This window comes from Heteronotia binoei, chromosome 13 (genome assembly GCF_032191835.1).
Source record: "Heteronotia binoei isolate CCM8104 ecotype False Entrance Well chromosome 13, APGP_CSIRO_Hbin_v1, whole genome shotgun sequence".
Classification (NCBI taxonomy): Eukaryota; Metazoa; Chordata; class Lepidosauria; order Squamata; family Gekkonidae; genus Heteronotia; species Heteronotia binoei.
In genome coordinates, this window is record NC_083235.1 from 7464456 (window position 1) to 7488631 (window position 24176).

The 24176-nt window shown below is 51.3% G+C and overlaps 1 protein-coding gene across 1 annotated transcript in view; it reads right to left on the bottom strand.

Annotated features, from left to right (window-relative positions):
- Positions 1-24176, bottom strand: part of IKBKG (inhibitor of nuclear factor kappa B kinase regulatory subunit gamma) — a 35154-nt gene that overhangs the window by 1511 nt on the left and 9467 nt on the right. The window contains exons 4-13 of the mRNA XM_060251906.1: positions 23750-23923; positions 23536-23600; positions 21522-21584; positions 15917-16007; positions 14551-14669; positions 11430-11582; positions 11199-11295; positions 9317-9466; positions 6740-6882; positions 2576-2637 (exon numbers count right to left, since the gene is read on the bottom strand). Coding sequence (XP_060107889.1) covers positions 2576-2637; positions 6740-6882; positions 9317-9466; positions 11199-11295; positions 11430-11582; positions 14551-14669; positions 15917-16007; positions 21522-21584; positions 23536-23600; positions 23750-23923 — 1117 coding nt within the window. The remainder of the gene's footprint in view (positions 1-2575; positions 2638-6739; positions 6883-9316; positions 9467-11198; positions 11296-11429; positions 11583-14550; positions 14670-15916; positions 16008-21521; positions 21585-23535; positions 23601-23749; positions 23924-24176) is intronic.

Genomic DNA, 24176 nt, shown 5'->3' on the forward strand with positions numbered 1-24176 from the left:
AGTGGCCAAAAAAAACCCCCCAAGTGCCATCAGGAGGTTCACAAGTGGGGCTTGAAGCCCTTCCACTTTGCCCCCACCCCCAAGCACCAAGAATACAGAACATCACTGCCCCAGGCAGTTCCAGCAATACACCTCTACTCCATATGTTTATCCCATCCCCTCCTGAAGCTGGCTGTGCCTGTAGCCGCCACCGCCTCCTGCGGCAGCGAATTCCACGTGTTCATCACCCTTTGGGTGAAGGACTTCCTTTGATCTGTCTTAAGCCGACCGTGCTCAGCAATTTCATGGAGTGCCCGCGAGTTCACGTATTGTGAGAAAGGGAGAAAAGGACTTCTTTCACACACGCCCTGACCTGTGTTCCCTCTAAGCCAAGGGTCCCCAACCCCCGGGGCTGCGGACTGGGCCATGGCCTGTTTGCAGCCGCCCCGCAGCCTCCCCCACGGCACCTCTTCCCCCCTGTTTTCACCATTCTAGGAGTGGTGAAACCCTCCCAGGCAGACCTCCTCCTCCCCGCCGATCAGCTGTCCTTGCCTCCTCCTGGGGGGAGGCTCGGCCTGGGAAGAGCTTCACCGCCCCTTCCCCGGCCTTAAAATGGTGAAAACGGAAGGGGCGGGAGAAGGCGGCAAGGCTACGCTGGGAGGGACGAAGAAGGGAGGAGGAAACCGGGGGGGGGGGGGAGGAGGATAGATCTAAGCGGAGGAGAGAGCCAAGGGGACAGCCGTGTTGGTTAGAAGCAGCAGAAGAAAGTAGGAGTGAAGATGCACCTTTAAGAGGCGGCAAGGCTGCGCAGGGGGGGAGGCTGAATGGGGTGCCCCCGCCCTGCCAAAAAGGTTGAGGACCACCGCTCTTAGCTGAGTTAGCGTGAGCCAACTCGCAGTTTTTTAGTCTCCAACTGACACCTTTTTGTCTCAGCTCAGGAAGGATGACCCCAGAGCACACTCGCCGTTGCAGGAGCTGACTTCTACTATCTGCTGCAGATGAGAAGAGGCAGAAACGGGACCCCCCTCTTCCCCCAGCTCTGCCACGGGCCTTTTGAAGCATCTGATTGAGGAGCCCCTGTGGCACAGACTGCTCAGCTGCAGTCCAACTTCTGCTCATGACTCAAGTTCGATCCCGGCGGAAGCTGGGTTCAGATAGCCGGCTCAGGTTGACTCAGCCTTCCGAGGTGGGTCAAATGAGGACCCAGCTTGCTGGGGGGAAAGGCAAGGGCAAACCACCCCGTCAAAAGGCTGCTGTGAAAACGTGATGTGACGTCACTCCATGGGTCGGTAACAACTTGGTACTGGCACAAGGGACTGCCTTTACCTTGGAAGAGCCCCGTGGCGCAGAGTGGTAAGGCTGCAGTACTGCAATCGGAGCCCTCTGCTTACGATCGGAGTTTGGTCCCAGCAGAAGCTGGGTTTTTAGGGAGCCGGCTCGAGGTTGACTCAGCCTTCCATCCTTCCGAGGGGTTGGTCAGAAAATGAGTCCCCAGCTTGCTGGGGGGAAAGTGTAGAGGACTGGGGGAGGCAATGGCGAAGGAAAGGTCCCCTGTGCGAGCCCCAGTCGTTTCCGGCTCTGGGGTGACGTTGCTTCACAACCTTTTCACGGCAGACTTCTTACGGGGTGGTTTGCCATGGCCTTCCCCAGTCATCTATGCTTTCCCCCCGGCAAGCTGGGTCCTCATTTGACCGACCTCGGAAGGAGGGAAGGCTGAGTCAACCTTGGGCCGGCTATCTGAATCCAGCTTCGCTGGGATAGAACTCAGGTCGTGAGCAGAGAGTTCAGACCACAGCACTGCAGTACTGCTGCTTTACCACTCTGCGCCACGGGACAAAGACAAGAATAAAATAAACAAGGAAAGGAAAGGTCCCCTGTGCAAGCACCAGTCGTTTTCGACTCTGGGGTGACGTTGTTCTCACAACATTTTCACAGCAGACCTTTTACGGGGTGGTTTGCCATTGCCTTCCCCAGTCATCTACGCTTTCCCCCCAGCAAGCTGAGGACTCATTTGACCGACCTTGGAAGGATGGAAGGCTGAGTCAACCTTAGACCGGCTACTTGAACTCAGCTTCTGCTGGGACCAAACTCAAATCGTAAGCAGAGCTTACCACTCTGCACCACAGGGCTCTTCCAAGGTTAAGGTAGTCCCTTGCGCCAGCACCAAGTTGTTACCGACCCATGGAGTGACGTCACATCAGGACGTTTTAACGGCAGACTTTTTACGGGGTGGTTTGCCATTGCCTTTCCCAGTCATCTATGCTTTCCCCCCAGCAAGCGGGGACTCATTTGACCGACCTCGGAAGGACGGAAGGCTGAGTCAACCTGGAGTCGGCTACCTGAACCAGCTTCCACTGGGATCGAACTAAGGTCGTGAGCAGAGTGTTCAGACCGCAGTACTGCAGCTTTCCCACTCTGCGCCACGGGTAAAAAAGTCTGCCAAGAAAACGTCCTGACGTGACGTCGTCCCAAGGGTCGGAAACAACTCGGTGCTGGCACAAGGGACTGCCTTTACCTTTTTTTCAGCCCCTGATTTATACCCCGGTGCCGGAAGTCTACCTGCTGCATGGTTAATTAAGGCCTTTCCGGTACTCACGTGTCTGAGAAGGTGGGGGGCGCACCTCGGCGTGGCGATTCCTCATCTCTTCCATCAGAGCCCTGCGGGAGAGGAAAGAAGGCTGAGCGTTAGCTACGAACGGCACAGCCCAGGGGAGGCTGCTTCTCCGGAAGTGATGCGAGGGTGCTTGCCGTGTTCATCTGGCAGGAGTGCCACGCCGGTACTGCAAACTACTGTGCAGAGTTCGGTGTTCGACCGGTAACACTGCGTTTAGAAAGTGTCCGCTTGGTTAGGGGCAACCAGAAAATGCTTTGATCAATGCGCTTGATGTATCAGAACTGGTAACTAGCATAACCAGGCCTTGAATTCACCAGAAGAAGATATTGGATTTATATCCCGCCCTCCACTCCGAAGAGTCTCCGAGCGGCTCACAATCTCCTTTACCTTTCCCCCCCCCCCCACAGCAGACACCCTGTGAGGTAGATGAAGATATTGGATTTATATCCTGCCCTCCACTCTGAAGAGTCTCAGAGCAGCTCACAATCTCCTTTCCCTTCCTCCCCCACAACAGACACCCTGTGAGGTAGATGAAGATATTGGATTTATATCCTGCCCTCCACTCTGAAGAGTCTCAGAGCAGCTCACAATCTCCTTTCCCTTCCTCCCCCACAACAGACACCCTGTGAGGTAGATGAAGATATTGGATTTATATCCTGCCCTCCACTCCGAAGAGTCTCAGAGCAGCTCACAATCTCCTTTCCCTTCCTCCCCCAACAGCAGACACCCTGTGAGGTAGATGAAGATATTGGATTTATATCTCGCCCTCCACTCCGAAGAGTCTCAGAGCGGCTCACAATCTCCTTTACCTTCCTCCCCCACAACAGACACCCTGTGAGGTAGAAGAAGATATTGGATTTATATCCCGCCCTCCACTCCGAAGAGTCTCTGAGCGGCTCACAATCTCCTTTCCCTTCCTCCCCACAACAGACACCCTGTGAGGTAGATGAAGATATTGGATTTATATCCCGCCCTCCACTCCGAAGAGTCTCAGAGCAGCTCACAATCTCCTTTCCCTTCCTCCCCCACAACAGACACCCTGTGAGGTAGATGAAGATATTGGATTTATATCCCGCCCTCCACCCTGAAGAGTCTCAGAGTGGCTCACAATCTCCTATATCTTCTCCCCCCCACAACAGACACCCTGTGAGGTAGATGAAGATACTGGATTTATATCCCACCCTCCCCTCCGAAGAGTCTCAGAGCGGCTCACAATCTCCTTTCCCTTCCTCCCCCACAACAGACACCCTGTGAGGTAGATGAAGATATTGGATTTATATCCCGCCCTCCACTCCGAAGAGTCTCAGAACGGCTCACAATCGCCTTTCCCTTCCTCCCCTCCACAACAGACACCCTGTGAGGTGGGTGGGGCTGGAGAGGGTTCTCACAGCAGCTGCCCTTTCAAGGACAACCTCTGCCAGAGCTATGGCTGACCCAAGGCCATGCCAGCAGGTGCAAGTGGAGGAGTGGGGAATCAAACCCGGTTCTCTCAGATAAGAGTCCGCACACTGAACCACTACACCAAACTGGCTCTCCAGAGGAGAGCAGACCAAGAGCAAAAACTAAGCAAACCAACACTGCTCCAGCCACCACCTAAAGATGCTTAATATAACCAGCAAACAGAAGATCAATATCAGCAACCGTTATCAACAATGAAAAAACACAGGAACAGTTCAACAAAAACAGCTAGCAATGCAATCAGCGTTCCCTCTAAGCTGAGCTAGCGTGAGGTGGCTCACAGATTTTTAGCCTCCAGCTCACCCATTTTTGTCTTCGCTCAGGAAGGATGACCCCAGAGCACACTAATTTATGCAGGAGCTCACAGCTTTAATGCCAGTAGCTCACAAAGCAGAATTTTTGCTCACAAGACTCTGCAGCTTAGAGGGAACGTTGAATGCAGTACTTATCTAAAAGAATTACAGTAGAATAGAAACAAAATAAAGTTATACAGAGTAGAAATAAATAGATTTAAATACAGTTAAACAAATAAATGGAGGTAAAATTCAGAGTGAAACAAAGTTAACACCATAAAATAGTTTCTTCACCGCCGCCCCCCCCCCAACTCCCAAGACTGGAACATAACGAAGGAACAGCTGCAGAGGAAGGAAGGAGCGAAAAGAAAGGAATCAAAGCAAAATGATGCCAAGAAATAAACTGAGATAAACCCAGAGAGAAAGGCAGCAAGGCTCAAAGATGGCAAAGGCAAAAGAATCCAAAGACGCTATCAGCGCTAAGCCCTGCTCGGCCTAATCTCGCTGGTTCCCATAACAAAAAAGAACAAACAAAATGAAGGAGACCCTGAAAAAAGAAAAACCAGATAGAGTAAAACTTAACTTAGACCACTTGTTCCCTCTAAGCTGCAGAGTCTTGTGAGCAAAAATTAAGAACATAAGAGAAGCCATGTTGGATCAGGCCAATGGCCCCTCCAGTCCAACACTGTGTGTCACATAAGAGAAGCCATGTTGGAATAGGCCAAAGGTCCATCCAGTCCAACACTCTGTGTCACATAAGAACATAAGAGAAGCCATGTTGGGTCAGGCCAATGGCCCATCCAGTCCAACACTCTGTGTCACATAAGAACATAAGAGAAACCATGTTGGATCTGGCCAATGGCCCATCCAGTCCAACACTCTGTGTCACATAAGACCATAAGAGAAGCCATGTTGGATCAGGCCAGTGGCCCATCCAGTCAAACACTCTCTGTCACATAAGAACATAAGAGAAGTCATGTTGGGTCAGGCCAATGGCCCATCCAGTCCAACACTCTGTGTCACATAAGAACATAAGAGAAGCCATGTTGGGTCAGGCCAATGGCCCATCCAGTCCAACACTCTGTGTCACATAAGAACCTAAGAGAAGCCGTGTTGGATCAGGCCAATGGCCCATCCAGTCCAACACTCTGTGTCACATAAGACCATAAGAGAAGCCATGTTGGATCAGGCCAGTGGCCCATCCAGTCAAACACTCTCTGTCACATAAGAACATAAGAGAAGCCATGTTGGGTCAGGCCAATGGCCCATCCAGTCCAACACTCTGTCACATAAGAACCTAAGAGAAGCCATGTTGGATCAGGCCAATGGCCCATCCAGTCCAACACTCTGTGTCACTTAAGAACCTAAGAGAAGCCATGTTGGATCAGGCCAGTGGCCCATCCAGTCAAACACTCTCTGTCACATAAGAACATAAGAGAAGCCATGTTGGGTCAGGCCAATGGCCCATCCAGTCCAACACTCTGTCACATAAGAACCTAAGAAAAGCCATGTTGGGTCAGGCCAATGGCCCATCCAGTCCAACACTCTGTGTCACACAGTGACCAATATATGTGTGTGTGTGTGTATACACACACACACACACACACACACACACACACATATATATATATATATATATATATATATATATATATATATATATATATATATATATATACACACATACATACATACTGTGGCTAATAGCCACTGATGGACGTCTGCTCCATATTTTTATGCAATCCCCTCTTAAAGCTGGCTATGCTTGTAGCCATCACCCCCTCCAGTGGCAGTTAATTCTACTTGGTGAGCTGCTGGCATTAAAGTGGAGAGCTACTCCACAAAATAGTGTGCTCTGGGAGTCATCCTTCCTGAGCTAAGGCAAAGATGTGAGAGCTGGAGGCTAAAAATCTGTGAGCTGGGTCTCGCTAACTCTGCTGAGAGGGACACACTGACTGGGACAACAACGAACAAGCAATGTTAAGACAACATCAGTCAAATAAATTAAATTGCCCTGAACACAGCACAGTCTCAGAGCATCTGGAACGCCCACTGATAAAATAAAGAGGATGGAACTGTTATAATCTACAGTTACAGGTAAGCAACCTGTCTTTCATAACTCTTGGACAGGTAGTGCTAAAAAATGTGACAGGCATTATCTACATACCTGTGAAACAATTATATTAACTTTTTGTTTTGTTTTAAATTAACCCTAGCATGGCTTGTTAACGACTTTTCCCCTGATGTTGCCTCCCGGCTCTGGGATTCAGAGGGTCACGGCCTCCGAACGTGGAGGTTCCCCTCAGTCGCTGTGACAGACGTGACTAGTAAAAAACAAACAACTTCTCATGAAAAAGATGGCCGCCTCAGCACGGTGCTCCATCCCCCCACTCACCGGCTGGTGCCCTCCGAGTCGGCCTTCAGCTTCTCGTAGTCGCGCTGCAGTTGGGCCAGCTGCTCCAGCAGGGCTTCCCGCTGCTCGTGGAGCTTCTCGCGAGCGTGGCGCTCCGCCAAGAAGTCCGTCTTGTAGATGTCCGCCTGAGAGGAGAGGGGAGCTGTGATTTCATGCCTTAGGGTCCTGCGCACACGCTTTGTTTAGAGCAGGGGTGTCGGGGACCAAATCAGGCCCCGGAGGTCTCCTATCATGCTCCCGAGCAACTGGCTGTCATCTGCTTCCTTCTTCCTCTCTCTCGCTTCTGCATCACAGCCCGCTTTGCAAGGCTTGTTCAATCGCACAGGAGCTACAGAGCAAAACCTCTACAGTCTCCATTGGCTGAGGCTCCTCCCTTGGGGAGGGAGAACTTGCTTTGCCAGGCTCTCTCAATCGCACAGCAGAGCTACTGAGCCAAGGCTCTCTTCCTTCTATTGGCTGAGGCTCCTCCCCCCCCCGGTCCCCTGGGGAAGGAAGGAAAGAGCCAGAGCGTCCTTTGCCCAGTTCCCTGGATCCCATGGGAGAAATGCAAAGAAAGCATCTTTAAGACCAATGAGTTCTAACGTTTTAAGTTTTTTTAAAAACACATTTGTGTTTGTGTTTTTTATAAAATTTATATCTCTGCCACGTAATCTTAAATAGGTACACACGTGGCCCAGCCCAAGACGGTCTGGCCCAATCAGGTCTCATTTTGCCAGATCCGGCCCTCATAACAAATGAGTTAGGCACCCCTGGTTTAGAGGTTGACTTCCCCCCCCCCCCAATTCTTTCTCATCCATGCTTCACCCCCCTAGACTAGGGCTCCCCCACATGGTGTCTGTGGGCACCTTGGCACAGAAGAAGGAGAAGGAAAGCAGAAGAGAAGACAAAGAGGAGGAGACTGGGTTTATACCCTGCTGTCCACTCAGGAGTCTCAGAGCGGCCTACAATCTCCTCACGACGGATAACCTGTGAGGCAGGTGGGGCTGAGGGAGCTCTTTTCGAGAACTGCTCTTGACAGGAACAGCTCTGAGAGAGTTATGACTGACCCAAGGTCGCGCCAGCAGCTGCGTGTGGAGGAGGTGTGGGGAATCAAACCCAGCTAAGAGTCCGTGTGCTTCGCCACAAAGCCAAAGAGCTTTTCCTGTTTCCTGTCAAGTGTTTTTATTATTTAATTATTTCTTAGGGGGATTTATGTCCCGCCAAAGCAGGCTCAGGGTGGGTAACAACGTAAAAACGTACGTTGGATTCATTAAAACCATAAAGGTTCACCAAGAGGCACTTTGCAGTGTAAGAGACAATTTACAGTTTAACCGCATTAAAACAAGATGGCTGTGCTCCTTGAATCTGCTCAGGTTGCTAATAGTAGCTAAATTTCCAGGCGTTTTGCAGAATCAGCAGGCCTAGGCCAAGATACAACAGGAGGGGCAAATCAAGGAAGTAAGGGGGAGGGGGTTGCCCAGCAAGGCTTTTGACTGGCCATCAGAAACCCTTCCCTTCATCCAGGGGCGGCCAGACTTGCTTAATGTAAGAGCCACACAGAATGAACATCAGATGTTTGAGAGCCACAAGACATGGATGTCAGACATTTGAGGGAGGGAAGCAAATAGATGGGAAGAGGAAGGAAGGGGTGGAAAGAAAGCAACTTTAACTTTAAATGCATTCTCCCCGCCACTGGCTGGCTTGGCTTAGAGAAGAGAGTTAAAGAGACAAACGCCATCTCCAAGCCAGCCAACAGGGTGTGGTGGGGGGGCTTCGAGAGCCACACAATCAGCGTTCCCTCTCAGCTGAGTTAGCGTGAGCTAGCTCACAGATTTTTAGCCTCTAGCTCACCCATTTTTGTCTTAGCTCAGGAAAAATGGCCCCAGGGCACAATAATTTATGCAGCAGCTCACCGCTTTAACGCCAGTAGCTCACAAAGTAGAATTTTTGCTCACAAAACTCTGCAGCTTAGAGGGAACATGTGAAAGAGCCATGGGTGGCTCCTAAGTCAAAGTTTGGCCATCCCGTCCCTAGAGGGAAGGAAGGAAGGAAAGGAAGGAGGGAGTGAAGGAAGGAAATATAAGGGAAGGTAGAGATAGGAAGGAAGGAAATAGATGGGGAAGGAGAGACAGGAAGTAAGGAAATAGATGGGGAGGGAGAGGTAGGAAGAAAGCAACTTTAATTCTGAATGCATTCTCCTAACTGCTAGCTGGCTTGGCAAAGTGATTTAAAGAGAGAAATGCCTTCTCCTAGCTAAACCGATGGAAACAGTTGGGGAGGGAGAGGTAGGAAGGAAGGAAACAGGTGGGGAGGGAGAGGTAGGAAGGCAGGAAACAGATGGGGAGGGAGAGGTAGGAATGCAGGAAACAGATGGGGAGGGAGAGGTAAGAAGGAAGGAAACAGATGGGGAGGGAGAGGTAGGAAGGAAGCAACTTTAATTCCAAATGCATTCTCCTAACTGCTAGCTGGCTTGGCAAAGTGATTTAAAAATGCCTTCTCCTAGCTGACTGATGGGATGGTGGGAGCTTTGAGAGCCACACGTGACTCCTGAGCCGCAGTTTGGCCACTCCTGCCTCTCACCTGCGCCTTCAGGACCGGCACGGTCTCCATGACGGCTTTGTGCTGCTCGGACTCCTCCTTCAGCTTGTCGATCAGCTCTTGCTTGGCCACCAGGGCCTCCTCAGCTTGCTGCAGCTGGTCAGAGAGCTCGACGGCCTGCTGATCCAAGACCTGAGGAAAGAGAGCACAGAGATGGCGGGCACGTGTTGCAGGGGCAGACTGAGGTGGTGGGTTTTTTTAAACGGCCTTGGAAAAAGGCTCCAGGCCAAGAGAGGGATGAAGAAGATGATGTTGGATTTATATCCTGCCCTATACTCTGAATCTCAGAGCAATCACAATCTCCTTTCCCTTTCTCCCCCACAACAGACACCCTGTGAGGTGGGGTGGGGCTGAGAGAGCTCTGACAGAAGCTGCCCTTTCAAGAACAAAGGCTCAGAGGGGCCCACAATCTCCTTTATCTCCCCCCCCCCCCACAACAGACACCCTATGAGGTGGGTGGGGCTGAGAGATCTTTCCCAGAAGCTGCCCTTTCAAGGACAGAGTCTCAAAGCGGCCTACAATCTTCTATATCTTCCCTCCGCAAAACAGACACCCCGTGAGGTGGGTGGGGCTGAGAGAGCTCGGACAGAAGATGCCCTTTCAAGGGAAACTCTGCGAGAGCTATGGCTCTCCCAAGGCCGTTCCAGCAGCTGCAAGGGGAGGAGTGGGGAATCAAGCCTGGTTCTCCCACGTAAGAGGCCGCACACTTCACCACCACACCAAACTGGCTCTCATAAAGCGTTCCCTGTCCCACGAGGGCTACCAATTTCAAGCCCGTCGGGACTTTCCCCGATGACCTCAACAGCCATCCCCCTCCTGCTCTTGCGAACGGAAAGGAATGCAAGAGAGGCCACCATCTCTTCCACCCCACCCCAAGGTCTTCCTTTACGGCTAGCCTGCCTTAGAATCAGGGACTCGCAGCGTGGGAAGGGGCCACAAAGGTCATCTAGTCCAACCCCCTGCTCCATGCAGGATCATCCAGATCAGGGGTGGAAAACACCTCCAGAGGAGGGCGACGAAGCTGGTGAGGGGCCTGGAGACCAAGTCCTATGAGGAAAGGCTGAAGGAGCTGGGCATGTTTAGCCTGGAGAGGAGGCGGCTGAGAGGTGAGAGGATCACCATCTTCAGGTACCTGAAGGGCTGTCATAGAGAGGATGGGGTGGAATTGTTTTCTATGGCCCCGGAAGGTAGGACCAGAACCAATGGGGTTGAAATTAAATCAAAAGAGTTTCCGGCTCAACACTAGGAAGAACTTCCTGACCGTTAGAGCGATTCCTCACTCGAACAGGCTTCCTCGGGAGGTGGTGGGCTCTCCTTCCATGGAAGTTTTTAAACAGAGGCTAGATGGCCCTCTGACAGCAATGAAGATCCTGTGAATTTAGGGGGAGTTATTTGTGAGCTTAGAGCGGTTCCTCAGGGGAACAAGTTTCCTCAGGAGGTGGTGGGCTCTCCTTCCTTGGAGGTTTTTAAGCAGAGGCTAGATGGCCATCTGACAACAATGAGGATCCTGTGAATTTAGGGGGAGGCATTTGTGAGTTTCCTGCATTGTGCAGGGGGTTGGACTAGACGACCCTGGAGGTCCCTTCCAGCTCTATGATTCTATGAAGCCCAGGGGCTGAATCAGCCCCCCGGAGGGCTCCTATCACCCCCCGAGCAAATGACTGTCGTCTGCTTCCTTCTCCCTCTCCCTTGCTTCTTTCTGCATCACAGCTCGCTTTGCCCGGCTTGCTCAATTGCCCAGGAGCTACAGAGCAAAACCTCTTTTCTTCATTGGCTGAGGCAAGGGAGGGAAGAAACTAGCTTTGCCGGGCTCCCTCGATCGCGCAGCAGAGCTACTGAGCCAAGCCTCTCTCCCTTCTCCCACCTTGATGCGTTTCTCGTTCTCCATGCTGGCTTTGATGTGGGCATCGTACTCCTGGAAGAGCTGGTGATAAGCCCCCTGGAGTTGGGCTAGCTTTTTCCTGTTTGTGGGGGGGGAGGCGAAAGAGAGAGAGAGAGAGAAAGCATCAGATTACGGGAACTTGCCGCACAGTTCAGATTGGACGATGCCTAGCTGAACTGCCTCTCGTCCCTCCGGAGCTCTGCCCGTACTCACTTCTCCTCCGTGGCGCTCTGCCTCTCCACCCGCAGGGCGCTTTCCAGGTCCTGCACCTTCAGCCGCAGCTGATCCACTTGAACGCTGTGCTGCTTGGTCCGGGCCTCCGCCTCCTTCTCCAGGTGCTGCAGTCGCTCGGCGGCCCCGTGCACCCTGAAGGAAACAAAGGGGACACACCTTTACCTGCTAGGAAGAGATGCTCGCCCTGACCTCGGGTGGCCGAGGCCAGCTCCATCTTGTGAGATGTCAGAAGCTGAGCAGGGTCGGCCCCGGTTCGTGCTTGGAAGGGAGACCGCCAAGAAGATGATGATATTGGATTTATATCCCGCCATAGACTCTGAGTCCCGGAGCAGCTCACAATCTCCTTTACCGTCTCCCTCCCCCTCGCAACCAACACCCTGTGAGGTAGGTGGAGCTGAGAGAGCTCTGACAGAAGCTGCCCCTTGAGGGACAACCTCTGCCAGAGCTAAGGCTGACCCAAGGCCATTCCAGCAGCTGCAAGTGGAGGAGGGGGGAATCAAACCCGGTTCTCCCAGATAATCAAAGATCCTTCACGTGGGAGTCTCAGAGCGGCTCACAATCTCCTTCACCTTCCTCCCCTGCAACGGACACTCTGTGAGGCGGGTGGGGCTGAGAGGGCTCTCTCAGCAGCTGCCCTTTCAAGGACAAACTGCCAGAGCGATGGCTGACCCAAGGCCATTCCAGCAGGTGCAAGTGGAGGAGTGGGGAATCAAACCCGGTTCTATGACTGACCCAAGGCTATTCCAACAAGTGCAAGTGGAGGAGTGGGGAATCAAACCCAATTCTCCCAGATAAGAGTACGCGCACTTAACCACTACACCAAACTGGGTTGCTCCAGGGTTACTATGCAGAGGCAGGCAACAGCAAACCACCTCTGCTTGTCTTTTGGCTTGACCTCGATGGACCCAGGCTAGCCTGATCTCGTCAGAGCTCAGAAGCGAAGCAGAGTCAGCCCTGGTCAGTGGTGGGAGACCACCACTGAAGTCCAGGGTTGCTGGGCAAAGGCAAGCAATGGCCTCTCCGTCTCCAATGTTTGTCTCCGTCCTGACCCTGGATGGCCCAGCCTTTATCAGATCTCGGAAGCTAAGGAGGGTCGACCCTGGCTAACACTCGAAGGGGAGACCGCTAGGCAAGTCCACAATTGCTATGCAGAGGCAGGCGATGGCAAACCACACCTGAACGCCTCTTGGCCTTGAAAACCCTATGGGAGCACCCTGTGTTAGCTGCATCTTGATGGCACTTTCCTCCAGCACCAAGAGATTCTTGGGTGAGCAGAATCTCTTCACCCCCCCCCCCCCCCACAAATATCTATCGTCTGTCCATCCATCTAGCCATCCATCCATCTAGCCATCATCCATCCATCATTTATCATCTATCCATCTACCTACCATCCATCATCCATCTCTCTCTCTCTCTCTCCATCCATCCATCTATTATCGATTCATCTATCCATCCATCATCTATCTTCCATCCATCATCCATCCATCCATCATTTATCATCCATCTCTCTCTCTCTCCATCCATCCATCCATCATCCATCCCTCTCTCTCCATCCATCCATCTATCTATTATCCATCCATCATCTATCTTCCATCCATCCATCCATCTATTATCCATCCATCTCTCTCTCTCTCTCTCTCCATCCATCCATCCATCTATCTATTATCCATCCATCATCTATCTTCCATCCATCATCCATCATCCATCCATCTCTCTCTCTCTCCATCCATCCATTATCCATCCATCTCTCTCTCCATCCATCCATCCATCCATCCATCTATTATCCATCCGTCATCTATCTTCCATCCATCATCCATCCATCTCTCTCCATCCATCCATCCATCCATCCATCCATCCATCCATCCATCCATCCATCCATCTATTATCCATCCATCATCTATCTTCCATCCATCATCCATCCATGCATCTATTATCCATCTATCTATCCATCCATCATCTATCTATCATCCATCCTCCCACCCACCCACCTACCTACCCATCCATCCATCCATCATCATCTACCTACCTATCTTCTATCTATCATCCATCCATCTGCCCACCCACCCAACGGGATTTATATCCTGCCAAGGCAGGCTCAGGGCGGGTAACAACATAAAAACCTCTACATTCGTTCATTACATTTCTAAAACCAACAAATAAAAGTACAATTTGGCAGTTAGTGGACACCAGATTCCATAGCTCTGCTCGAAACCGCTGAGAGCAGTGGATAGCAGAAATGCTCCAGCCAAAAGCGGTACTATACCCCCACTACAGCCAATCTGATCTTCAGTAGCTAATCAGAAGCCATGCTAAGCAAAAGCCCCACCCGGTTTCTAAAAACATCTGGCAGGTGCCGGGAAAGGTGTTGTGGGCGCCCTATTGGGGACCCCCGCTTTAGAGGAGAACATAATGGGACACTGCTGAGTTCAACCCATTTCCGATGCACCTTCTATAGTCTTCTTTGCCATAGCGCCGGAAGCGGTTCCCCTCGTCAAGGGAGAAGTAGGCCGCTTTCGACGCCCAGTTTACCAGCAGCGGTTTCTTCGGCTTCTCCATCCCGACCGCTCTCCCAGAGAGGGAAACCCGTTTGGCCTCTTCAGCACCGCGAGCGACGGCGGGAAATACCAAAGATCAACCTCTGACTATTCAGCATTTTTCTGTCCTCCTTTCGCTTGCGCTTTTTGGTGAAAACGCCTTAAACGGCCTGCCGATCGTCCCCGCTTCAGACCTTCTCTCCAGCCCCTCGAGGAGAAACAAGAAGCCCTGCTCCGGGTACAGCTGGCCTCTCCCGGGACAAGTCAAGCCTGTTTGCCCTCTTTCAAGACGAGAGGCTCCTCCGGAAGGGTCCGGGGAGCCCGACTGTTCCCAGCATTCCAAGCAGCGGCCCGTTGTTCCACAACGGAAGGTGACCGAGAAACTCTGCCTGCTCTTCAGGGGCCCAGGCCTGCAGCTGCCTTGAGTTCTCCCGTGACCTGGCCTCATAGACCAGACCCAGTGCATTGTGCCCTAACGGTTACATCACCGGCCAGGCAGAGAGGCCTGCCAGCTTAGAGGCCGGGGCCTGAGCCAAACCCCGTGGGCCTCCCAGAGCCCCCCTTACCTTTCCTCCAGCGCCTTCTTTTCCTGCGTGCTGGTCTCCAGGCGGTCCTGGCTCTCCTGTAGCTCCCCCAGCAGAGAGGTCACCTGAGCCTTGAGGGAGGCCTTATCCTCCCCCACTTGCTGTAGAGGGGGAAAGCGTCACACAGTCAGGATCTTCGAAGTGTGGAAGGGGCAGAGGCCCGGCCTGTTTTCGCTTCCCGGGCTTGGTGGGGTGGGGGGAGCGGCTGCCGCGTTTGGAAGGGACGGCGGCTCCGTGGTAGAGCATCTGCTTGGTCAGCAGAAAGTCCCAGGTTCAATCCCAGGCATCTCCAACTCAAAAGCGTCCAGGCGAAGAGGTGTGAACAACCTCAGCTGGAGACCCTGGAGAGCCACTGCCAGTCTGAGTAGACAAGACTGACTTTGATGAACCGGGGGTCTGATTCAGTAGAAGGCAGCTTCATATGTTCATGAGGAGGGACAGTGGCTCAGTGGTAGAGCATCTGCTTGGTAAGCAGAAGGTCCCAGGTTCAATCCCCGGCATCTCCAACTAAAAAGGGTCCAGGCAAAGAGGCGTGAAAAACCTCAGCTTGAGACCCTGGAGAGCCCTGCCCATCTGAGTAGACGATACTGACTTCAATGGACCAAGGGTCTGATCCAGTAGAAGGCAGCTTCATATGGTCATAAGATAAGGGAGGGACAGTGGCTCAGTGGTAGAGCATCTGCTTGGTCAGCAGAAGGTCCCAGGTTCAATCCCTGGCATCTCCAAAAAAGACTCCAGGCAAAGAGGTGTGAACAACCTCAGCTGGAGACCCTGGAGAGCTGCTGCCAGTCTGAGTAGACAATACTGACTTTGATGGACCCAGGGTCTGATTCAGTAGAAGGCAGCTTCATATGTTCATGAGGAGAGACAATGGCTCAGTGGCAGAGCATCTGCTTGGTCAGCAGAAGGTCCCAGGTTCAATCCCCGGCATCTCCAACTCAAAAGGATCCAGGCAAAGAGGCGTGGAAAACCTCAGCTGGAGACTCTGGAGAGCCGCTGCCAGTCTGAGTAGACGACACTGCCTTGGATGGACTGAGGGGGGTCTGATTCAGTAGAAGAAGAAGAATTGCAGATTTATACCCCGCCCTTTTCCCTGAATTAGAGACTCAGAGTGGCTTACAATCTCCCATATCTTCTCCCCCCACAACAGACACCCTGTGAGGTGGGTGGGGCTGAGAGGGCTCTCACAGCAGCTGCCCTTTCAAGGACAACCTCTGCCAGAGCTATGGCTAACCCAAGGCCATTCCAGCAGCTGCAAGTGGAGGAGTGGGGAATCAAACCCGGTTCTCCCAGATAAGAGTCCGCACACTTCACCACTACACCAAACTGGCTCTCCGTATGTCCATACCTGCAGCTGCTGCTGGGTCTCTTGCTGCCGGGCTGCCAAGTGGGCCAACTCCTCCTGGGCGGATGCCAGCTGCTGGCGAAAGGCTTCCCTCCTGCAGCCGGGGGGGGGGGGGGGGAACGAGAGCATGAGCAGCTGACGCTTACGTGCCGCTTGCCCGAAACGGCTGTAACCCCCTCTGCTGGCAGAAACGCCCTGCAAATTCTATCACTCAATAGCCAAGTGTGATACCGAAACTGAACGGATTGCTTATTCATTCATTCATTTATTATTCACATTTATATTCCGCCCTCCCCAATACCAGTAATGGGGTGCGGTGAGGCTAAGATCTTTCCGGATGCCCGGTTGCCTCAAGCAAAGGCAACAACTGAACAACGGAACGACTGTTTTACAGGCCCTACGGAATGGCAATAAATTCCACACGGCCCCGATCTCTGCCTCTTCAGCCACATTAGACAACCTGTCCTATCCACTACCCGCCCCCTGCACCCACTTGAGTATCCCTTTTTTTCCTTTGTTCCATCCTTTCCGCCCCTACTCCAAGGGTCCCTGGCCATTTTGAGACTGCGGGCACTTCTAGAATTCTGACATGGCATGGTGGGGGCAGCCACAAAATGGATGCCGTCCTGCACAGGCAGTCACAAAATGGCCGCTGCAGGTTCCCTTTGGAAGAATAAGAGAAGAGCCCTGCTAGATCAGACCAGTGAAGGTCCATCTAGTCTAGCCTCCTGTCTCACACTGGCCAGCCAGTTCCTCTGGAGGGCCAACAACAGGGCAGAGAGGCCAAGGCCTTCCCCTGAGAAGAACCTCAGAAGAGCCCTGCTGGGTCAGACCAGTGAGGGTCCATCTAGTCCAGCCTCCTGTCTCACACAGTGGCCACCCAGTTCCCCTGGAGGGCCAACAACAGGGCAGAGAGGCCAAGGCCTTCCCCTGAGAAGAACCTCAGAAGAGCCCTGCTGGATCAGACCAGGGAGGGTCCATCTAGTCCAGCCTCCTGTCTCACACAGTGGCCACCCAGTTCCTCTGGAGGGCCAACAACAGGGCAGAGAGGCTGAGGCCTTCCTCTGAGAAAAACTTCAGAACAGCCCTGCTGGATCAGACCAGCGAAGGTCCATCTAGTCCAGCCTCCTGTCTCACACAGTGGCCAGCCAGTTCCTCTGGAGGGCCAACAACAGGGCAGAGAGGCCGAGGCCTTCCCCTGAGAAGAACCTCAGAAGAGCCCTGCTGGGTCAGACCAGTGAGGGTCCATCTAGTCCAGCCTCCTGTCTCACACAGTGGCCACCCAGTTCCTCTGGAGGGCCAACAACAGGGCAGAGAGGCCAAGGCCTTCCCCTGAGAAGAACCTCAGAAGAGCCCTGCTGGATCACACCAGTGGTCCATCTAGTCTGTGTTATGTATGCCGGCGTCTTTCATGGAGAAGCAGTCACCCTATAAGCCCAAACCTGTGGCTGTGTCAAAGACAGAGCACTAAAATAATTTCCAAAGCTGCTGAATGCTTTATGGCACAATCTTCAGACCCTGCAAGCGTAGAATCACGTGGTGGTGGGGGAGGAACTCCTTTCAAGGACATTTACAGAACACACAACTAGTACTGAAACTTGGAAGTTTCCCAGCCAAACAAACTTCCTGCTGTCTTTACTTTGCAAGCAGGCCAAGGGTTGCTCCAGACCAGTTTGTTCCAGTAACAAGGTCACTTCCTCGGTGATGCTCTGTATTCTTGGTACTTGTGGGGGGGGCAAAGTGGAAAGGGCTTCTAGCCCCACTTGTGAACCTCCTTTTTTTTTGGCCATTGTGTGACAGACACAGTGTTGAACTGGATGGGCCATTGGCCTGATGCAACATGGCTTCTCTTATGTTCTTATGTGACACAGAGTGTTGGACTGGATGGGCCATTGGCCTGATCCAACATGGCTTCTCTTATGTGACACAGAGTGTTGGACTGGATGGGCCACTGGCCTGATCCAACATGGCTTCTCTTATGTTCTTATGTGACACAGAGTGTTGAACTGGAGGGGCCATTGGCCTGATCCAACATGGCTTCTCTTATGTTCTTATGTGAGACAGAGTGTTGGACTGGATGGGGCACTGGCCTGATCCAACATGGCTTCTCTTATGTTCTTATGTGACAGAGTGTTCGACTGGATGGGCCACTGGCCTGATCCAAGATGGCTTCTCTTATGTTCTTATGTGACAGAGTGTTCGACTGGATGGGCCATTGGGCTAATCCAACATGGCTTCTCTTATGTTCTTATGTGACACAGAGTGTTGGACTGGTTGGGCCATTGGCCTGATCCAACATGGCTTCTCTTATGTTCTTATGTGACACAGAGTGTTGGACTGGTTGGGCCATTGGCCTGATCCAACATGGCTTCTCTTATGTTCTTATGTCCTGATGGCACCTGGTTTTTTGGCCACTGTGTGACACAGAGTGTTGGACTGGATGGGCCACTGGCCTGATCCAACATGGCTTCTCTTATGTTCTTATTTTCTCCTCTATTTTTTGCCCTGTCGGCACCGCCCGCCCAGCCCATGTGACTTTCCCGTAGGACACCCTGCATTGTTTCTAATATTTCTCCACTCGGGTTCAGTTGGCTTCTGTGGGCTTCTTTCCAAATCACTGCCACAAACACAGCTGCCACAAAGAAAAAACTCCCCGTGTCAAACACAATTCTGACTTGTTATGAATAATAGGTATCAAAATACAAAAGAGTGTCAACAGTACGCAGCATCTCAGTCGTGCCCACAGTTAAAACCTCATAAGTTCCACAAGGCTCCTACTGTGCTTATGTGGCTGAAAGCCACTATATTATATTCAGTGCAATGTTGAGAAAAAAGGTCCAACGGAGAACCGGGCCGCTTTGAAAGCCGTTTTGGATCTCTAATCCTTCTTCTAGGGACCAATCTTGTGAACTGTGTACAATTTCCTAGGTCCAATAGTGCCAGAAATTATTCAGTCGTCAACCGTGTCAGTCCAGAATTCTACAAAACGATAATCACATGACTGACAGACGGGGCATATTACAAGTACCTGTAACAGTCTTCGTATAAGAACATAAGAACATAAGAGAAGCCATGTTGGATCAGGCCAACGGCCCATCAAGTCCAACCCTCTGTGTCACACAGTGGCAAAAAATGTTATATACATTCATACACTGTGGCTAATAGCCACTGATGGACCTCTGCTCCATATTTTTATCTAAACCCCTCTTGAAGGTGGCTATACTTGTGGCCGTCACCACCTCCTGTGGCAGTGAATTCCACGTGTTAATCACCCTTTGGGTGAAGAAGTACTTCCTTTTATCCGTTTTAACCTCTCTGCTCAGCAATTTCATCGAATGCCCACGAGTTCTTGTATTGTGAGAAAGGGAGAAAAGTGCTTCTTTCTCTACTTTCTCCATTCCATGCATAATCTTGTAAACCTCTATCATGCCACCCCGCAGTCGACGTTTCTCAAAGCTAAAGAGTCCCAAGCGTTTCAACCTTTCTTCATAGGGAAGGTGTTCCAGCCCTTTAATCATTCTAGTTGCCCTTCTCTGCACCTTCTCTAAAGCTATAATATCCTTTTTGAGGTGCGGCGACCAGAACTGCACACAGTACTCCAAATGAGACCGCACCATCGATTTATACAGGGGCATTATGATACTGGCTGATTTGTTCTCAATTCCCTTCCTAATAATTCCCAGCATGGCGTTGGCCTTTTTTATTGCAAACGCACACTGTCTTGACACTTTCAGTGAGTTATCTATCATGACCCCAAGATCTCTCTCTTGATCAGTCTCTGCCAGTTCACACCCCATCAACTTGTATTTGCAGCTGGGATTCTTGGCCCCAATGTGCATTACTTTGCACTTGGCCGCACTGAACCGCATCTGCCACCTTGAAGCCCACTCACCCAGCCTCAACAGATCCCTTTGGAGTTCCTCACAATCCTCTCTGGTTCTCACCACCCTGAACAATTTAGTGTCATCCGCAAACTTGGCCACTTCACTGCTCACTCCGATGTATATGTTTTTCATGTTAAGAGTGCCTGTAATATGCCCCGTCTGTCAGTCATGTGATTATTGTTTTGTAGAATTCTAAACTGACACGGTTGAGGACTGAATAATTCCTGGCACTACTGGACCTAGGAAACCGCACATTGCACTGAGCGTAATATAGCGGCTCTGAGCCACATAAGGACACAGGCGCCTTGTGGAACCAATAAGGTTTTAACTTTGTGCGTGACTGAGATGCTGGGTGCCGTTGATACCTTTTTTGTATTCTGATACCTATTACTCGTAACAAGTCAGAATTGTGTTTGACACAGTCTTCGCAGTGGAGGACGGTAAGCAGCGGGGTGCCGCAGGGCTCGGTACTGGGTCCCATGCTCTTTAACTTGTTCATAAATGATTTAGAGTCGGGAGTGAGCAGTGAAGTGGCCAAGTTTGCGGATGACACTAAATTGTTCAGGGTGGTGAGAACCAGAGAGGATTGTGAGGCACTCCAAAGGGATCTGTTGAGGCTGGGTGAGTGGGCATCAACGTGGCAGATGCAGTTCAATGTGGCCAAGCGCAAAGTAATGCACATTGGGGCCAAGAATCCCAGCTACAAATACAAGTTGATGGGGTGTGAACTGACAGAGACTGACCAAGAGAGAGATCTTGGGGTCGTGGTAGATAACTCACTGAAAATGTCAAGACAGTGTGCGTCTGCAATAAAAAAGGCCAACGCCATGCTGGGAATTATTAGGAAGGGAATTGAAAACAAATCAGCCAGTATCATAATGCCCCTGTATAAATCGATGGTGCGGCCTCATTTGGAATACTGTGTGCAATTCTGGTCACCGCACCTCAAAAGGGATATTATAGGACTGGAAAAAGTGCAGAAAAGGGCAACTAGAATGATTAAAGGTTTGGAACACTTTTCCTATGAAGAAAGGTTAAAACGCTTGGGGCTCTTTAGCTTGGAGAAACATCGACTGCGGGGGTGACATGATAGAGGTTGACAAGATTATGCATGGGATGGAGAAAGTAGAGAAAGAAGTCCTTTTCTTCCTTTCTCACAATACAAGAACTCGTGGGCATTCAATGAAATCGCTGAGCAGTCGGGTTAAAAGGAAGTCCTTCTTCACCCAAAGGGGGATTAATATGTGGAATTCCCTGCCACAGGAGGTGGTGGCGGCCACAAGCACAGCCAAGAGGGGGTTAGATAAAAATATGGAGCAGAGGTCCATCAGTGGCTATTAGTCACAGTGTGTGTGTGTGTGTGTGTGTGTGTGTGTGTATATTTGGCCGCTGTGTGACACAGAATGTTGGACTGGATGGGCCATTGGCCTGATCTAACATGGCTTCTCTTATGTTCTTATGGAGAGTGTTTTCCTTTGTCGTGGCTCAGTTTCTCCTCTGCCGTCCGATCAATACTGTGACGTCAACAAACACGGCTGCCCCGGCTCTCCTTCGGTCACACTGTGGAGATTCCTGTCAAATGTCTTTTGAAAATCTGCACAAGCAATTGAATACCCAGCAGCCTCGCAGGGGTAACAAGCCCCACTTGGTGCCGCCCACTGCCTAAAAACACGGGGCGGGCATTAGGAAAGGCCCTCGCAAGCGGCCTATGAGTACAAACTTACTCCTCTTCCACCTCCTTCAGCTTCTGAGACAGCTGCTTGGCCTGGTCCCCGCTGGAACCCTTCCTGCAAAGAGAGAACAGATGGCCAATCGGTAACATCCCTTACGACCTGCTTTGCGGTGCCAACTCCCTGCGCTAGGGTTGCCAATCCCCAGGTGGGAGCAGGGGATCCTCCGGTTTGGAGGCCCTCCCCCCACTTCAGGGTCATCAGAAAGCGGGGGAGGGGGGAATGTCTGCTGAGCATTCCACTATTCCCTATGGAGACTGATTCCTATAGGGAATAATGGAGAACTGATCTGCAGATATCTGGGGCTCTGGGGGGGGGGCTGTATTTTGAGGGAGATGCACCAAATTTGCAGCATAGCATCCAATGCCTCTCCTCAAAAGACCCTCCGGGGGGGAGGGGGAGCCCCGAAAGAAGGTGCCCCTACTCTTAATTATTTCCAACGGAGGGAATCCATTTAAAAGGTGTGCGGTCCCTTTGAATGTGATGGCCAGAACTCCCTTTGGAGTTCAATTTTGCTTGTCACGACCTTGCGCCTGGCTCCGCCCCCAGTGCCTCCTGGCTCCACCCCGAAAGTCCCCAGATATTTCTTGAATTGGACTCAGCAATCCTACTCTGCGCTCCTGAATCTGCCTCCAGCGACGGGAAACCTGTAGGCCAGGTCTTGCTTTGTCACTTGGTGTGGCAAAGGGCAAAATTTTCCCCACTGCCTTCCTCTAATGGCACGGCTTCTGAGCCTCGAGGCTGTGAGCGAACCACGCTGAGCCGCAAAGCAGAATTCCGCCCTCCCCCCCCCCCCGCACACACACACTTTGTCTTCAAACAATTTTATTAGTAACATCTGGTAATAAATTTCAATTTCTTACATCATTAATAATTACTTTTTTATCTATCCCATATATTACTTTCTACCCACCCCTCCCCCCGTTACTTGACCCCCCCCCCGCCGGTGTTATATACTTAAAATCTTAATATTAAAGGTACCCTTAATTAATAAGAACCAAAATTAATATCCTCTTCCCTCTTGTACTTAGTCATTATCAAAAATTGTCCAATGTCCTTTTATTTTCCACTCTTTTTCTACGTATCTTCTGAACTTTTCCCACTCCATCTTAAATACTTCTAAATCGCAGTCTCTTAAGGTCCTTGTTAACTTGTCCATCTCACTCCATGTCAGAACTTTTACAATCCAATCCCATTTCTCTGGTATTTTTTTCTTGCTTCCATAACTGCGCATATAGTGCCCTAGCAGCTGAGAGCAAGTACCAGATTAAAGTTCTATCTTCTTTTGGAAATTTTGCCATTTGTAATCCCAACAGAAAAGTCTCTGCAACTTTGTTACATTCGTATCCCAAGATCTTAGAAATCTCTTGTTGAATCATCTGCCAATACTTTTTCGCTCTTTCACAAGTCCACCACATATGGTAAAAAGAACCTTCGTGTTTTTTACATCCCCCCCCCCACACACACTTTGGATTATTTTATTTTCTATGATTTACTTCTTTAATCGCACATCAACTCTTTAGCTTCTCCTCGAGTCTCTTAGATTCAAACAAGCCCAAAATGAAGAAGAAGATGATGATGATACCGGATTTGTATCCCGCCCCGTCCCCCCACTCCGAATCTCAGAGTAGCTCACAATCTCCTTTACCTTCCCTCCCCCCCCTCACAACAGACACCCTGCGAAAGGGGGCTGGGGCCTGCCTTTCTTCCTTGCAGCTCTCGAACATCTGACGTTTATTCTATGTGGCTCTTACGTTAAGCAAATTTGGCCGCCCCTGAGCTAACTGAAAGCCCCGCTGGCCAAAAAAACTCATCTGGTCTCCTTTGCTGGGCACAAAGAAAAATGTCAGGGGGCACCATGCTGAGGACTCTCGGCTACAGCCTGCCCCCTAAATGATATTAACTATCAGACATACGTAATGCATGCCCAAGAGCACCCTGGACGGAACTCTGAGACATTCTAGCAACAGGAGTCTTACAAACACGTATGGCTTGACCTTGACCTTACCTGTCATCCCCGGAACCCTGCAGGGACTCCACCTCCAGGGGGCACTCTGCCGGAAGTCCATTCTCCTGGGGAGAAAGTTGCGGGACATCATGAGCTCAACTCTGCCGCTCTAGCCGGCGCTCTCGCTTTCCGGAACGCCATCGGAGTTCTAGGGCTGTGGCTAAATCTTCAACCCCAGCGCGCACGAGGCTCCCCTTCCGCCCCGAGCTCTTACTTTAATCTTTGCCGAGGACTCTTCTGAGGGCACGGAGATCTTCGTCGCCAGCTGTAACGCGCAGTTCTCGGCTTGCAAGGACAGATTCTCTTTCTTCAGGGCCTCGATGGCTTCCTGGAGCGCCTTCACATCTTCCCCCGGCCTCACTTTCTGCTCTTTTGGCATTTCCGGGACCTGACAAGGCACGAGGAAAGGGAGAAGAAAACGTGGAATCGGGACGGCGGAAGTTTAGAGCTAGCAGGTGTGGAATTCTAGCAGGAGCTCCTTTGCATATTAGGCCACACACCCCTGATGTAGACAATCCTTCAAGAGCTTACAAGGCTCTTTTTTTGTAAGCTCCAGGAGGATTGGCTACACCAGGGGTGTGTGGCCTAATATGCAAAGGAGCTCCTGCTAGAATTCCTGAAAACAAGCAAATCCCGCAGGT